This window comes from Mauremys reevesii, linkage group 2 (assembly GCF_016161935.1).
Source record: "Mauremys reevesii isolate NIE-2019 linkage group 2, ASM1616193v1, whole genome shotgun sequence".
Classification (NCBI taxonomy): Eukaryota; Metazoa; Chordata; order Testudines; family Geoemydidae; genus Mauremys; species Mauremys reevesii.
Window position 1 is genome coordinate 284799738 of NC_052624.1, and position 17602 is coordinate 284817339.

Genomic DNA, 17602 nt, shown 5'->3' on the forward strand with positions numbered 1-17602 from the left:
CCTATGGGACCCTCTCCAAACCCCTAACCATTTTAGTTGCCCTTTTCTGAACCTTTTCTAGTAGTTCTGGGTGTGCTCAATAGGTTCCCTGTTGCTGGACTTGACCCCATGAGGGCAAGTAGTCAGGGCAGCTGCTTTGCAGAAGGCCCTGTGCCCAGTGCCAGGTTTACAATGGTTCCAGTGGCTCCATGGTGCCGGGCTCATGCTCAGAAGGGGCCCCAGCCTGCTCTGCTTGCACTGCGCCCCAAGACCCCGCTGGTTCCCTCGGCCCACCACTTGCTTCTCTCAGCCTGCCCGCTGTCTGGCTGAGGGCTCCTCTCTGCCCTCTGGCACCGCTCCCTGCTCCTCTCAGCCCCCTCGCCGGACCCCAGGGCACCTCCGGCTCTGGGCAGTCTCTGCTTCCCACCACCTGTGGGGCCCCGCCTGTCTCCCCAGAGCTGAGCCGCCTGGGACTGGGGCAGAAGCCTGGCCAGTCTTAGCCAGGGGTGCGTGGGGGGAGGAACCGTGCGCAGGGCTTGGCTGGGACATTAGAAGCACAGGTCACATCCTCATTGGTCCATGCCAGCTTGTAAAGTACTAACCAGGCGCTGAACCGCCCATCGGGAACTGAATAAAAGCAGCTGGATTTCGCTTCCCAAGCACAGTCACCCACAGACCGTGGCAATATCGGAGAACGAGTCTGGAGCTGTCGAAGCACCTGGAAGCGAACTGAAGTTTCTGGCTATCTCACAAAATCGGTCACTGAGCTGCCCAGGTGAGCTGGAGAGTCCCTCTTCCCCTTTTCCCCAGCGGTCAGTAGCTTTGTACCTGCCTTTCCTTTCAGCCAAGTGAGGACATGAGCCTCCTAATGTAAACCCTTCCCAGAGGACGTGCACTGAGCTAGCAACTCAGTGAGGGTGCAATTCACCCCAGTGCCATGAGCCAGCAACAGAGCCAGGCTCCAGCTGAGTCCTCAGACGGGGGAGGCAGTCAGGGCCGGCTCCAGGCACCAGCGAAACAGGCAGGTGCTTGGGGTGGCACATTTCTAGGGGCGGCAGTCTGGCGCCAGCCATCATAGGTGCCGACTCTGGGGCATGCAGAAAAAGTGCCCCCAGCTCGACTCCGCCTGCTCCCCTGAGCACGCCGTTGTCGCTCCACTTCTCCCCCGTCCCTCCCAGGCTGGCTGTGCACGCAACAGCTGTTTCACGCAGCATGTCTGGGAGGGAGGAGAAGCCGAGCAGCAGCCACTTGGGGGAGGCGGCGGTGGTGGAGCAAAGGTGAGCTGGAGCGGGGAGCGGTTCCTCTACCCCCCGTTACTTCCTGTGCCCCACCACCCTAGCTCACCTCCATTCCACCTGCTCCCCTGAACGCCCCGCTGCTCCGCTTCTCCCCACTCCCTCGCCTGAGAGGGAGCAGTGGTGCACCCGGGGGAGCAGGTGGAGCGGAGGTGAGCTAGGGTGGGAGGTTGGGGGGGCGCCCAGGAAGCAATGGGAGGGGAAATGCGGCATGCCCAGGGGAGGAGGCGGAGCTGGGGATTTGGGGAAGGGGTTCGGAAGGGGTGGTGTTGGGGCGGGACCGGAGGCAGGGGGGCACAAAAAAAAGGGGAGGCGGACAAACTTTTTTTGCTTGGGGCAGCAAAAATCCTAGAGGCGCCCTGGAGGCCGTGGGACTGCAATGGTGATTGGGCGTCTGCCCAAGGGAATTTCTCTCAGTGATGTAGATGCACGAGGACCAGGCAGGATTTTTGGACAGGTTAACCCCCGTTGCCTAGGAGGGATCGTGAGTCAATTCTCACATCTTTGGCCAGCGCTCAAGCCAGTCAGAAGACAAGGCGAGAAGCTGGCTGTGTGACCGCTTTCCTCCGGCTGGGTGTTCACCGAGCTGACCCTTCGATGGTCCGTTTAAACCCCATTTCATCCAGCCTCGGGCAGTAAACCCACTTGTGCCCCGTCCGGTTACAGATACTACAGCTTAGGTTTTGGGGCTCCCTTGGAGGTGGTCTACCCACATCGACCATCACCCCTGGTTAGCATTTATTTGAATCCCACTTCGTGGTGCCCCCCCATGTGCCCTCCTGGAACCCCAGCCTGGGCCAGTCACCCTTTGTTTTGTTCTCACCACCGGACGCACTGTCCGCAGATTCATCTGCCAACTGGCCTGTGCTGTGCAGATCGTTAGGCTCCCAGTCCAGCAGCCACAGTTTAAGCTCATGGGGACATTCCCATAGCTCCAATCCTACCAGGTCATACAGTGACACCTGCACCTTTACCCCATTTGTGGAGATGTTCTCCCAGCAGGGTGGTGGCTTCCATACACGTCACACATTGGCTCTGCTGCACACCCCAAAACCTTTCCCTTGAAGCCTGACTTGTCAATTCAGACTTAAGCAGTAGAGCCTTTTTGAACTGTCTGTACCCCCTGCCCCCCACAACTCTGCCCATTTGGCTGTACGTCTGTGTCGCTTTGGGATCCAGAAAGGGGGTGAGACAGTGGAGCCGGTCGACAGGGTCAACGTGGTTCAAATCACAAGCCTCCCCAAAGGCAGTGAGGTATTTATATCGCTCCCACTTAAACTGGGGCAGCAATTTGGTATCTAGGCTCCCTGTGGAACTGGCTTCCCATGGTCCCTCTGCACTTACTCCTCAATGGGACTTCTTGTTCTCCTCTTCTCCGTATCCAGTTCATGCTGTCGCTGCGTGTCCTGGTTTTTCTGCTGTTCCACCTGGTGCTGTCGCTGCTCCTCCTCATGCGTTCACTGTTTCTCTCGATCATCTCTCTCCATTTTGGGGCCTTCTAGTCTCTGTTCCTCCAGCTTCCAGCTCCAACTCTCACTGCCCCAACTCTGGGGATGGGAAATGGGGCTGTGAGGGAGCCATGCTGCTGCTACGGCTGCTGCCTCTGTCGTCCCTGGACTCTGTGGGGAACTCGCCTTCTCCAGCCGTGTAATCAGCTGCACCTGGTTGAATTTCCCAACACTTAATCTTCTCCCCCTGCACAGCTCTGTGATGCTCTCCGCAGGGAAGTGCTTGTTTCCTTTGTCTGGCCTTCTTTGTACTGCTGCAAGTCACTCGCTGCACAATACTCCTCTTGCATTCAGTGTCCCACCCCTGCCACCAGCTGTCACGGACCCACAGGATCTGTGCTTTGCCCCAGCTTCTAAATGTCCCTGGTGTGCCAGACCCCAAGGGGTCCCACTCTTCCTTAAGCGTAGGCCACACACCTCAGTGCCTCTGAGACTGAGCCTCTGGGCTCCAGCACTTCTGTTTCACACTGTGAGCTCTGCCCAGAGAGTCCAACTGAGATAGACTCCTGGTCAGAGACTTTTGCCCTCTCCAGGGATCAGTGCAACTCAGCAAGTTCTTTTTTATATTTAACCCTAGCTGTGAATTTCCTAAATTACTGATATGTGCTCTCAACCTTAATTGGATACCTGTGATTCTACTAACAGGTGGATTTCCAGAGAAACTAGAAATAGTTTGATAAAGTTTCTCAACTCTAACCTTCGAATGATCTTTGGCTGAGCTGTCACTGACGATCCCACAATTAGATTGGCATACAAAGCCTGATTGGCAGATGGATAAATACCTGTTTTAAAGGATCTACCCACCCCAAGACAGGTTTTCTGAATAAGGCACATTTTATCCCCAAAAGGCCAGTGGAAGCTAATCAGAAGAAATTGTCATAAACACAGTAGAATGGTCTAGTGGGCAGAGGAGGGGAATAGACTTCAAGGGACCCTGATTTTATTGACAGGTCTGCCCCCTACCTGCTTCAGGATCTTAGGTTGCTGGCTCTCCGTGCCTCAGTTTCTCCTTCTGGAAAATGAGGACCATCCGGTATGTGTGAGCTGCTCATCTGAACCTTGCTAGGGCTGTAGTTCATTCTGAATAAAACAGTCATGTGATCTTCTATGCTGACAGTGCAAGGATGGAGTTTCTCTGGCATCTACTAATGGCGATCGGGATCCTTGCAGGGACTGGGCTGTCTCAGCAATGTGACCCAGTACCAGGGGGTAAGGAACTGGCACAACTTGAATGGAAACTTGTTCCCTTTTTTGTTATACCCCAGTCCCTTCTGCCCCAACCTCTGTCTAGTGAGACAGTAGAAACCTTGGGAGACTCTTCCCTTCCCACCGCTGACCTGGGCAGGGGCTCCAGCTTGCAGGGCAGACATGGGAGGTTCTGTCTGAACGTCTTGCCCCATCCCTGCCTTGGGGAGCAGCTCCAGCTGGGTATGGGACATGAGGGGGCTGAGAGCGGTTCTGTCTGGGCTGAGACCCCAGCACCGACCTGCTGTCACTCCTGTCCCCTGGGGCCATGGCTCCTACTATGAACCTGGCTCTCATGCAGTGGCTGGTTTGCGTCACTGCCGGGAAGTGGCTCTGTGTGGGATACAGGGTGTCTAGAGCCTCTCAGCAGAGGTGGTGGAAGCTTCCTAACAGGTGGGGGGGGGCACCAGTGCCTGAACTGAGACCCCCACCTTCATGCACAGCCTCTAACCCCCCACAAGACTCTGCCCCCTCCCCCTGCTGATTGTCCTTACAGCCAGTAAAAAATGGGAGGGCCATGTTCCCCTGTCCCCCCTTGTTCCGGCGCCCCTGTCCCCTAGCCAGGGGCATGTCCCACTTCCCCTCTTCCCGCCCTTTGATTCCAGGTCATAACTTGGCACGGCGGTGCCCAGCCACTCAGTCCTCCAACTACGATCAATACGAACTTGAAAGAGTCAGGGCTGAAAACGCCGTGGATGGAATACGCGATGGGATTTTGACACATAACTCCTGCACCCACACCAAGTGCGAGGAACAGCCGTGGTGGAGGGTGGACTTGGGCAGCCGTCAGTCTGTCTCCGCGGTGATCGTGAAGAACAGGGAGGACTGCTGTGAGCAGAGACTCGTGGGGGCCCAGATCCGCGTGGGAGACTCCCTGGCTGACGATGGCAAGCAGAACCCCATGTGAGTTGCTTCCCCTTTCTCTGGAGTGAGACGACTCCTCCCAGCTCGGACACAGGGGTATCGTTGCCAGCCGGGGCCAGGGCTTGGTCTCTTCCCCTCGGAGCTGCCTGGGGCTGGGGGCGCGGTGCTGGCGGTGCTCTCAGCTCCTGGATGGAAGGGAACCGCATGTCACTGAGCACAGCGACCCCTGCAGGGCAATCCAGGGGAGAGCCGATCTCTCTCCAGGCTCCTGCGTGTTCTCTCTCTGCCCTCACGGCTCCCGCCCAGATAGGATCATCACATCCAAGGCAACAGGAACTGATTTTTCTGAAATCCATAGATTTCTAAAGTCTGAAAGGACCTTTCCAATCATCTAGTCTGACCTCCTGTATCACATGGCCCAGAAAACCTCACACAGTGATTCTGCACTGAGCCCACAATTTCTCTGTGAGGTGTAGTGCATCTTTTAGACAGACGTCCAAGGTTGATTTAAAGACTCTAAGGGAAGGAGAATCCACCGAGTCCCTCAGTAATTTGCTTCATTGGTAAATGGCCATGGCTGATAAAAATGTGTGCCTTATTTCCTGTCTGAATTGGGTTGTGACGGGGACTAGAGCAGGCAGCATTTCTTACAGTGTTCCCTTCACCCCATATAGATACACAGAGATGTAGGGCAGGAAGGGATCTCAAGGGGACAGCTAGTGAATCCCCCATTGCTGAGGCAGGGACAAATATACCCAGACCAGGGGGAGTCAATTATTTTTTGTCAAGGTCCAGAGTTCCTGGTCAAGGTACAAACTCCAGAGAAAATAATAAACGAATGATGATAATAAGGCAATAAAAAGATTTCTGGGGTGTGTTCAAAAGGGTCTGGTGGTGCAGATTTGCCCTGCGGTCAGCCTATTGACTCCCCCGACCGAGAGCATCTCTGGCAGGGGTCAGTCTAACCTCTTCTTAGTCCCCTCCAGTGACGGGGATCCACCACAAAGGTTTTCCTAATATTTAATCTAAGTCTTCCTTGCTCCAGGCTAAGGAGATGACTTCTTGTCCTACTGTTGGTGGACATGGAGAGCAATTGATCACCGATCTCTTTGGAACAACCTGGTCTGCTGGTCACATGCCCCTGGAGTGCCACTGACTGTCCGAGTGCAGAACTGTGGTTGTGTCCTTGCCTGTTTCCCCTTGTTGGCTTTCAGGGAATTCAATGCGGGTTGGATGTAGTGAACATTAGTGCCCCATCAGGGGTCTAATTTATTTAACCAAAGGCCAAAGCGCGGTACACAAGCCAGTGTCCATCCCTACGAATCCTAGACGAGGGAGGAAGGGAGTTAACCTTCGTCTGTCTGCCCCGCTTGGCTCCATCCGTCTCCTTCATCCAGGCTCCTCACCTGTAAACAGGGCAAGATGTGCACCTTACGCGCCCCTCGGCACAGCATCTTCAGCGCCCCTCCTCCCTGCCCATGTGCCCTGGGCCACTCCAGCAGCCCTGTGTGGCCCCCTGCCTCCTAGCCTGGCCCCAAGAAGGCTGCTGTGACCTGTCACCTGAGGACAAAATGCCCCGTCACCCACCTGCCAGCTGTTTGCTGCCACCCACCAGACCTGTCACCCTCAGCCAGCTCAGGGTGCTCTGGAGCCCCAGCGACCTCTGGAGGGTGAATGGTGGAACTGCAGCACATTTTCTGCAGAAAAAAATAGATTTGACTTCTCTTGGGCAAGAATTCTGTGCATGCTGCAAACGTCGCCTAAGGGGAGAGGGCACGACATGAGACAAGCAGCGTGTGGGGCATCTTGGCAGGGCATGGGGCAGCCCGAGAGGCTCCCTCCCTCCCGAGAACTCCTGAGCAATGCGGCCAGCGTCAGCAGGGCAGCAAAATAGCCCCAAATACCACAATTCGCAACTGCTAAAAACAAAACCCAGCCACTGACAGCTAAAAATAGCCTAGTTGGGTAAAAAATTGCAAACTTGTCAATCTTGGGCACCCCTAGAATGCCAGCTCCCCTAGGCACATCTCTAATTATGTGCATAATTGGAAATCTGGCCCTGTCTTTAAGCTCCACTCAACCTGGGGCCCCACTCTGGAGTCAGCCCTCCTGCCATCACCTGGGAAGGGTTCCCTCTCTCGATTCAGTGCCTCCTGCCCACCTCCAGGGTCAAACTACTGCAGCTCTTCTCTGTAGGACGTGTAGTTCCGCTGCAGTCTGCACAGACACTGAAGTCCAGATATATCACATCTGCCACTTCCCCTATCTACTAAGGCCTTGTCTACACTGACTTTAGGTCGAATTTAGCAGCGTTACCTCGATTTAACCCTGGACCCGTTCACACGATGAAGCCCTCTTTTTTTTACTTAAAGGGCTCTTTAAATCGATTTCTTTACTCCACCTCCGATGAGAGGATTAGTGCTGAAATAGGCCTAAGCCAATGTCAAAGAAGGATATTAGATTGTTTGGCATGATTTGCTCTTGACAACTCCATGCTGGCTAAAAAATAGAACTTTGTTATCCTTTAGGTTTGAACAAATGTCTTGTTCAATAAATTGTTCCAGTCTTGTTCCAGGTATGGAATTTGGGCTGATTGATCTAGAATTCCTGACATCCTCCTTGTTCCCCTTTTTAGAGAGAGGTTCTATGTTTCTCCTGTTTCATTCCTCTGGGACCTTACCCTTCCTCCATAAATTCTTGAGCAAATCATTAATAGTTCTGAGATTGCTTAAGAACTCTAGGGTGAATTTCATCAGACCCTGTCGATTTGAATACATCTATTTTGTTTTGTCTTCTTGGCTTCTGCTCTGTTTTTAGCTGCGGGACCATCACCAACACTACACTGGGATCCGTCAGCACCATCCCCTGCAACGGGCTGGAGGGCCGTTACGTCACCATCGTCATCCCGGGCAGAAGGGGGATTCTCACCCTGTGTGAGGTCGAGGTCGTAGCTCAGGGTTGTCCCCGATCACCAGTGGGTAAGGAGCTGGCACAACGTGAATGGAAACTTGTCCCCTTTTATTTTATACCCCAGTCCCTTCTGCCCCAACCTCTGCCGAGTGAAACAGCAGAAATCCTGGGTCACTCTTCCCTTCCCACTGCTGACCTGATCAGGGACTCCAGCTGGCAGAGGCAGATGGGGGAGGCTCCATCTGAACATCCTGCCCCATCGCTGTCCTGGGGAGCAGCTCCAGCAGGGTATGGGGGGGGGGCTGAGAGGGGCTCAGGCTGGGTGAGACCCCAGCACAGACCTGCTGTCACTCCCGTCCCCGGGGGCCATGGCTCCCACTGTGATCCTGGCTCCCATGCAGTGGCTGGTTTGTGTCACTGCTGGGTTGTGGCTTTGGCTCCATGTGGGATAAAGGGTGTCTAGAGCCCCCCTAGCAGAGGTGGTGGAAGCTTCCTTACCATGGGGGGTGGGGCACCAGCCCCTGAACCGAGACCTCCCACCCTCATGCCGCCCCTTCCCCCCCCCGAGTCTCTGCTCCTGCACAGCCTCTTCTCCCCCACCAAGGCTCCACCCCCTCCCCCTGCTGCTTGTCCTTACAGCCAGTAAAAAATGGGATGGCCATGTTCCCAGGGCCCCCCCGGGGGGGGGGGGAGCAAGTGGGGCAATTTGCCCCAGGCTCTGGGCCCTGGAAAACTCTCGTGGGGCCTGAGCCCCCTGGACCTTCCTCCGCTCCAGGTCTTTGGTGGCAATTCCGCGGCGGGGGGTCCTTCTGCCCTACTACCCGCCGCCGAAGTGCTGGGTCTTTGGCGGCAATTCAGTGGTGGGCTCCTCCGCCGCCGAAGACCCCAGACCCCCTGAATTGTCTGGGCAGCCCTGCATGTTCCCCTGCCCCCCCTTGTTCTGGCACCCCTGTCCCCTAGCGAGGGGCATGTCCCACTTCCCCTTCTTTGATTCCAGGTTATAATTTGGCCCGGGAGAAGCATGCCTTTCAGTCCTCCACACTCGCTCAATACGGGCATGAAAAGGCCGTGGATGGAAAATGCGATGGGATTTTGGACCATGGCTCCTGCAGCCACACCCAGGGCGAGAGTGATCCATGGTGGAATGTGGACTTGGGCAGTCGGTATTCGGTCTCCACGGTGATCGTGAAGAACAGGGAAGACGGCTGTGAAGAGAGACTCAAGGGGGCCCAGATCCACGTGGGAGACTCCAAGGGTGGCCAGGGCAAGCAAGACCCCATGTGAGTTGCTTCCCCGTCCCCTGGAGTGAGACGACTGCTCCCAGCTCAGACATAGGGGTATCATTGCCAGCCAGGGCCAGGGCTTGGTCTCTTCCCCCTTGGAGCTGCCTGGGGCAAGGGGCGCAGTGCTGGCGGTGCTCTCAGCTCCTGGATGGAAGGGAACCGCATGTCACTGAGCACAGCGACCCCTGCAGGGCAATCCAGGGTAGAGCCGATCTCTCTCCAGGCTCCTGCGTGTTCTCTCTCTGCCCTCGACCCCTCAGTCTGACCTCCAGTATCACACTGGTCAGAAAATTGCACAGAGTGATTCTGTGCTGAGCCCATAATTTCAGTGTGAGCTGCAGTGTATCTATTAGACAGACATTTAGTCTTGATTTCAAGACTACAAGGGAAGGAGAATCCACCATGTCCTTGATTATCTGCTCCCTCGGTTAATGACTCTGACCCTGGCTGATGAAATGTGAACTTTATTTCTAGTGGGAATTGGGTTGTGACAGGAACAGGTACACACCCCGTCTCTTACAGTCCGTCATTCACTCTGTGCTTTGGCCTCTGCAGGCTCAGAGTTAAAGGTTCGTCAGTCCTGCTGCCAACTCGCCTGTGCCCCCTAATCTCAGCCTCTCACTCTTGTCTTCTGCTCTTTGCAGCTGTGGGACCATCACCGACACTGCACCGGGATCCCTCAGCACCATCTCCTGTGATGGGAGGAAGGGCCAGTACGTCACCATCACCATCCCGGGCAGGGTGGAGTTTCTCACCCTGTGTGAGGTTGAGGTCTACGGCACCCAGGTGTGGGATGACTGCTACTAAGCGGGAGTGGCACAGTCCATGGTGCGGGGAGGCACCTCGCCCTGCGCTGGGGGCAAGGGAAGGGGGAAGTTGGTGCACAAATGTCACCTAATAAACTCCACTGGTCCCTTCCTGCGCATGTCCTGTCGTTTGTCTGCATCCCGCGCTGTTCTGCCCATGTCTCCCCTCCCCTTCCCTGGCAACGTGATTCTGATCCCACAGGAGCCAGAGGGGCCTTGACTCCAAACCCCAGATGGGCTTTGGGTTAATCCAGTTCTGCAGCTGCTGCTTCCAGACCTTCCCTCCTCCCACTGCCCATTCCCCAGCCTGCTCCCCACCTCTGAATACAACCTGCTCTCTGGCTCCCCTGTCCCTTCTCCCAACCTGGGGCTGAGGCACCTGTTCTCCATTCCCCCTTCAACCCGACACTCCTTCACAGCCCTCCCCCAAACTCCAGCTGCCCTGCTGTCACTGCTAGCCCTGGGCCATCAGCAGAAAAATCCTTCCCGACTCCAAATGTGGTGATCAGTTAGACCCTGAGTATGTGGGCAAGATCCACCAGCCAGACTCCTGGGGAAGACATCTCTGTAGTAACTCAGAGCCCTCTCCACCTAGTGTCCCATCACCAGTCATTGTAGATATTTGCTGCTGGCAGTCACAGATTGGCTACACGCCATTGTAGGCAGTCCCATCATACCAACCACTCCTCAAACGTATCCAGCTCATTCTTGAAGCCAGTTAGGTTTTTTAGTCCCTTGGAAGCCTATTCCAGAACTTCACTGCTCTGATGGTTATCAACCTTCACCTAATTTCAAGCCTAAACTTGTTGATAGAATCATAGACTATCAGGGTTGTAAGAGACCTCAGGAGGTCATCTAGTCCAACCCCCTGCTCAAAGCAATCAAATCTCCCCTCGGCCTTCTTTTGGTTAGGCTAAACAAGCCAAGCTCTGAGTCTCCTCTCATAAGGTAGGTTTGCCATTCCTCAGATCATCCTAGGAGCCCTTCTCTGTTCCTGTTCCAGTTTGAATTCATCTTTCTTAAATGTGAGAGACCAGAGCTGCACACAGTGTTCCAGGTGAAGTCTCACCCCAGTGCCTTGTATAAGACACTAACACTTCCCTGTTTCTACTGGAAACACCTCGCCTGATACATCCTAGGACTGCATTAGCCTTTTTCATGGTCGCCTCACATTGGAAGCTCATAGTCATTCTGTGATCAACCAACACACCCAGGTCTTTCTCCTCCTCTGTCAATTCCAACTGATAAGTTTATAGCAAAAATTCTTGTTGTTAGTACCTGAGTTCCTGACCTTGCACGTTGCACTATTAAATTTCATCCTAGTGCTATTATTCCAGTTTTCTAGTTCATTCAGACCTTCTTACATGATATTCTGGTCTTCCTCCATGCTGCCAATACCTCCCAACTTTGTGTCATCCGCAAATTTTATTAGCAAACTCCCATAAAGATGCGAAATATAATGGTCCTAAAACCGATCTCTGAATAACTTCGCTAGCAGCTTCTCTCCAACCTGACAAGTCACCTATCACTATGGCCCGTAGTAGTATCCCCTTTATCCACCTATCAATTCTCAAATTAATCCCCATCTTCTCCAATGTAACTAATAATTTCCAAAGTGGAACTGTATCAAATGCCTTATGGAAATCCCGGTAGATTAGATCTACTGCATTTCCTTTGTCTACAAAATCAGTTATCGTCTCAAAGAAGATCAGGCTGGTCTGGCATGATCTACCTTTTGTAAAAACATGTTGTATTTAATCTCAATTACCATTTATTTCTATGTCCTTAACTACTTTCTCTTTCAAAATTTGTTCCAAGACCTTGCATACTATTGAGGTCAAATTCACAGGCCTGTAGTTTCCTGGATAATTTTTCTTCCCCTTCTTAAAACTAGGTACTATATTAACAATTCTCCAGTTGTAGGATAAAACTACTGAGTTTGCAGATTCATTAAAAATTCTTGCTATTGGGCTTGCAATTTCATGTGCCAACTCCTTTAATATACTTGGATGGAGATTATGCAGGCCCCCAGTTTAGTCCTATTAAACTGTTTGAGTTTTAATTGCTTCTCAGATCTGGTCATTTCAACTTCCGTATCCTTATTCCCTTTAGTCACCTGGCCCCTACCTGTGAGCTCTTCGTTACCATTATTAAAACTCAGGCAAAGTATTTGTTTAGGAGTTGTGCCATGCCTAGATTATCTTTCATCTCCACCCCATATCTGCAGAGGCCTTTGCTGGTTGATCTTGTAATGTGATTAACTCCATTTATTCACTGGGCAAAGACACACCCACACACTCTTCAGGAATATCGCTGGTGGAACTGGGAGTGGAAGTCTGCGATGGTTTGTAAGACAATCCTCAGCGTCTCCACTGGGGGCAGCGGCGTCACCCTGGAGGAGTGGAAGGGAAGGCAACTGGGGAGAAGATGCTGGGCTGATCCCTCACTCCTGCCTGGGCTGGGGGTTCTTCCCTGAATGACCCTCTGAAGAGAAGGGTTGTGAGAGCCTCAGCGCTGGGCCACTGAACCCTCAGCTGGCAGAATCATAGAATCATAGAATCTCAGGGTTGGAAGGGACCTCAGGAGGTCATCTAGTCCAACCCCCTGCTCAAAACAGGACCAAACCCAACTAAATCATCCCAGCCAGGGCTTTGTCAAGCCTGACCTTAAAGACCTCCAAGGAAGGAGATTCCACCACCTCCCTAGGTAACGCATTCCAGTTCCTCACCACCCTACTAGTGAAAAAGTTTTTCCTAATGTCCAACCTAAACCTCCCCCTCTGCAACTTGAGACCATTGCTCCTTGTTCTGTCATCTTCTACCACTGAGAACAGTCTAGATCCATCCTCTTTGGAACACCCTTTCAGGTAGTTGAAAGCAGCTATCAAATCCCCCCTCATTCTTCTCTTCTGCAGGCTAAACAATCCCAGTTCCCTCAGCCTCTCCTCATAAGAGGTGTGCTCCAGCCCCCTAATCATTTTTGTTGCCCTCCGCTGGACTCTCTCCAATTTATCCACATCCTTCTTGTAGTGTGGGGCCCAAAACTGGACACAGTACTCCAAATGAGGCCTCACCAGGGCTGAATAGAGGGGAATGATCACATCCCTCGATCTGCTGGAAATGCCCCTATTTATACAACTCAAAATGCCATTAGCCTTCTTGGCAACAAGGGCACACTGTTGACTCATATTCAGCTTTTCATACACCGTAACCCCTAGGTCCTTTTCTGCAGAACTGCTGCCCAGCCATTCGGTCCCTAGTCTGTAGCCGTGCATGGGATTCTTCCGTCCTAAGTGCAGGACTCTGCACTTGTCCTTGTTGAACCTCATCATATTTCTTTTGGCCCAATCCTCTAATTTGTCTAGGTCCCTCTGTATCCTATCCCTACCCTCCAGCGTATCAACCACTCCTCCCAGTTTAGTGTCATCTGCAAACTTGCTGAGGGTGCAGTCCACACCATCCTCCAGATCGTTAATGAAGATATTGAACAAAACCGGCCCCAGCACCGATCCTTGGGGCACTCCACTTGATACCGGCTGCCAACTAGACATGGAACCATTTATCACTACCCGTTGAGCCCAACCATCTAGCCAGTTTTCTATCCACCTTACCGTCCATTCATCCAGCCCATACTTTAACTTGCTGGCAAGAATACTGTGGGAGACTGTATCAAAAGCTTTGCTAAAGTCCAGAAATAGCACATCCACTGCTTTCCCCCCATCCACAGAGCCGGTTATCTCATCATAGAAGGCAATTAGGTTAGTCAGGCCTGACTTGCCCTTGGTGAATCCATGCTGACTGTTCCTGATCACTTTCCCCTCCTTTAAGTGGTTCAAAATTGATTCCTTGAGGACCTGCTCCATGATTTTTCCAGGGACTGAGGTGAGACTGACTGGCCTGTAGTTCCCTGGATCTTCCTTCTTCTCTTTTTTAAAGATGGGTACTACATTAGCCTTTTTCCAGTCATCCGGGACCTCCCCCGATCGCCATGATTTTTCAAAGATAATGGCCAATGGCTCTGCAATCTCATCGGCCAACTCCTTTAGCACCCTCGGATGCAGTGCATCCGGCCCCATGGACTTGTGCTCGTCCAGCTTTTCTAAATAGTCCCGAACTACTTCTTTCTCCACAGAGAGCTGGTCACCTCCTCCCCTTACCGTGCTGCAGAGTGCAGCTGTCTGGGAGCTGATCTTGTCTGTGAAGACAGAGGCAAAAAAAGCATTGAGTACACTAGCTTTCTCCACATCCTCTGTCACTAGGTTCCCTCCCTCATTCAGCAAGGGGCCTACACTTTCCTTGACTTCCTTCTTGTTGCTAACATACCTGAAGAAACCCTTCTTGTTACTCCTAACATCTCCGGCTAGCTGCAACTCCAAGTGTGATTTGGCCTTCCTAATTTCACTCCTGCATGCCTGGGCAATACTTTTATACTCCTCCCTAGTTATTTGTCCAATCTTCCACTTCTTGTAAGCTGTTTTTTTGTGTTTAAGACGAGCAAGGATTTCACTGTTAAGCCAAGCTGGTCGCCTGCCATATTTACTTTTCTTCCTACACATCGGGATGGTTTGTTCCTGCAACCTCAATGATTTTCCTTGATTCCTTTCCCCGTCATGTTATTCTCCCAGGGGACCTTGCCCATCAGTTCCCTGAGGGAGTCGAAGTCTGCTTTTCTGAAGTCCAGGGTCTCTGTTCTACTGCTCTCCTTTCTTCCTTGTGTCAGGATCCTGAACTCGACCATCTCATGGTCACTGCCTCCCATTCTGAGCTCTGGGACTCTGCTGCAGGGGGCACTGCTGCCCTGGTCCTAGATGCAGATGGGCCAGCTGGTCCCTGCCGGTGCTTCTCCATCTCTAACTGCCCTGGTGCAGGGATACAGGAGGGCTCAGCTCTGCGGGAGCCTGTGGAACAGGGTCTGAGGAGCCTGATCCAAGGGGAAGCCTGAATGGGATCCTGAAAAAGGATCATGTTGTGGGTGTGTTGAGGAGTCTTTACCCTTTCCTGGCTGTAGGCACCAGGCAAGGGGTCAGGCCAGCCTGAGCTCATTCATAATCCATCACTAAACCCCACCCCATCCCTCATCCTCCAGACAGTCATTGACCCTGACCCCATCACCTCACCACAGCCTGTCATCCATCACCCAATCCCGACCCATTGCTGACCCTGACCCCATCATCCAACCCCACCTTCTCACCCATCACCACGCCTCTATCACCAAACACCACTCATCACTGAACCCGACCCCATGACCTTTCACCCAACCCATCACCCATCACTGAACCCAACCCCGTCATTGAATCCCACCCCATCACCCCATCACCCACACACAGAGGTTATCCTCATGACATGGCATGAAGGGAGACAGCACATGTGCAGGCTGAATGGACACTGTTACCAAAGTTCTCCAATCACCAGCACAAGGACACAAGTGCACCTATAATGGAGCACCCATAAGGACGGCTACACATCACGAAGAACCATCATTACTGCACAAGGTGAGTCACTTCCTGTTTTTGCATCCCAGGATTACATTCGCTCTTTTGGCCATGGCATAACACCAGGAACTCATATTCAGCCACCCCCAAATCTTTTTCAGACTCGCTGCTTCTCAGGCTAGAGACCCCCATCCTGTAAGGATGGCCTATATTCTTTGTTCCCAGATGTATACATTTATCTGTACACTCCTGGGGGAATTCTGCACCACTGCACATGCACAGAATCCATGTGCTGCACAGATACTTTTTCATAGCAGTAAATACATTCTGCCCCGAATTGCTACAGTTATGCCTTTCGCCCACCAGGGGCCACCGTGGCACCAGAACAGAGAGTAGCCACTCCCGGGCACGAGCAGCCCCAGCTGAGGCTAGGGAAGAGAAGACGTTACATCCCTTACAGTGCCCTGCCCTTGGGGTCATGTCAGAGGGCATGGGACATGGGGGGATGGAGAGCATGGGGCATATGGGGCTGCTGGGGAGTCACAGACTGGGGTTCAGAAGGGCGAGTGGGGGAACAAACTGGAGTGGAGGTGCAGGGACACATGGGGATGGGGGGAGGGAGTGGCTGAATGGGAGTGCAGGGACACATGGGGAAGAGGGGTGGGGGTGGCTGAGTGGGGGTTCAGGGACACATAGGGATAGGGGATGTTGTCAGAGTTGTACCGGTGTGGTGCTCTGCTCTCTCCAATGTTGATATCACTCAGCTGCGTGCGTGAGTTCCCTCTGTATGCTGCCCCAGCTCTGCGCAGATAGCTGACACAGCTGACCCGACGAGAACCCCCAATAACCATAGAGTCCAGTAAGATGCAAAGCCACGTTGGCTAGGTTTATTGCGACCTCGGACACCCTGGCAGGGTCCCCGTAGATTACTTAGTCTACCGGGCATACTGTGACAAAATGCCTCTTGGCAATGGACTCAGCTCAGTCAATGGCGGGAGTTTCCACTGCCCCCTAGGCTGGACAAAAGGCACCTCCCCACGAATGCATTCTTATACACAGATACAAACAAGTTACACATCACACCTGACGTATTGAGGTGCAACCTTTCTTCGTAGCAGGTTACAACCTTTCTACGTATTAAGGTACCACCTTCTACCTTATACATGTTGGTTCAAACAAAACAACTCTATCCATCATTTTACCCTTTTGCCCCTGTCATTGGGATAGGTCGGCCTGTCCTTTCGTTATCTATGGAATGTTTCAGTATATTATGTTCTAATGCTGTGTTTATTCTTTGGTATGCTAGGTGAATATGTATTTCTGCAGCATCAGCCCTTTTCGTGCCAGCTTCTGTGAACCAAGCCGGCCTCTGGCTCACAGCTTAATTTTGCTTTTTGTTAGCAAAGTCTTGTTCATTACTTCAGTTCAGGCCTCAGGCCTCATAATAGGCCTTTATCAGGGCCTGCACTTACTACAGGGGACAGGGGTGCAGGGACACATGGAGAAAGGGGGCAGATGTACATGACTGAATGAGAGTGGCTAGGGATCAGCCAGGGTCTGCATGGGGGAGGCTCTTTAACCATCCCTCCCCACCCGCCCAAAAATGTTCCATATTTCTCCCACCCACACCCAACAACCCTCCAAGTTCACACCCAGGCTTTTTCCAGCAATTACTTCCCTCACCCTCAGCTCCTCCATTACTCCTGACTCCCCAGAGCCTTAGCACTGTATTGTAGTTTAAATGAATTATTACTCAAAGTTCTGTATTAATATGCCTAGTAAGGAATCTCTTTGTCAAAAAATATTTCCTGAATTGTTACAGACATAGTTGCTGACAGAGATTTTGAAAGAAGGCTGAAAGAACTGGGTTTGTTTAGTTTGGAAAAGGGAAGACTGAGAGGGGACATGATAGCAGTTTTCAGGTATCTAAAAGGGTGTCATCGGGCGGAGGGAGATAACTTGTTCACCTTTGCCTCTAAGGATGAAGCAGGAAGTAATGGGCTTAAACTGCAGCAAGGGAGGTTTAGGTTGGACATTAGGAAAATCTTCCTAACTGTCAGGGTGGTTACACACTGGAATAAACTGCCTAGGGAGGTTGTGGAATCTCCCATCTCTGGAGATATTTAAGAGTAGGTTAGATAAATGTCTCTCAGGGATGGTCTAGACAGTATTTGGTCCTGCCATGAGGGCAGGGGACTGGACTCGATGACCTCTCGAGGTCCCTTCCAGTCCTAGAATCTATGAATCTATGAAATAAATTACCAAAATAATTGAAACTGGC

At 52.5% G+C, this 17602-nt stretch overlaps 1 protein-coding gene across 1 annotated transcript in view; it reads left to right on the forward strand.

Moving 5' to 3' along the window:
• Positions 1–611: 611 nt before the first annotated feature.
• The window catches only part of LOC120397343, a 63075-nt gene continuing 46084 nt past the window's right edge, over positions 612–17602 (forward strand). Inside the window, exons 1-6 of the mRNA XM_039523036.1 lie at positions 612–754; positions 3900–3991; positions 4633–4930; positions 7709–7869; positions 8799–9081; positions 9729–9888. Coding sequence (XP_039378970.1) covers positions 3907–3991; positions 4633–4930; positions 7709–7869; positions 8799–9081; positions 9729–9888 — 987 coding nt within the window. The 5' untranslated portion in view covers positions 612–754; positions 3900–3906. The remainder of the gene's footprint in view (positions 755–3899; positions 3992–4632; positions 4931–7708; positions 7870–8798; positions 9082–9728; positions 9889–17602) is intronic.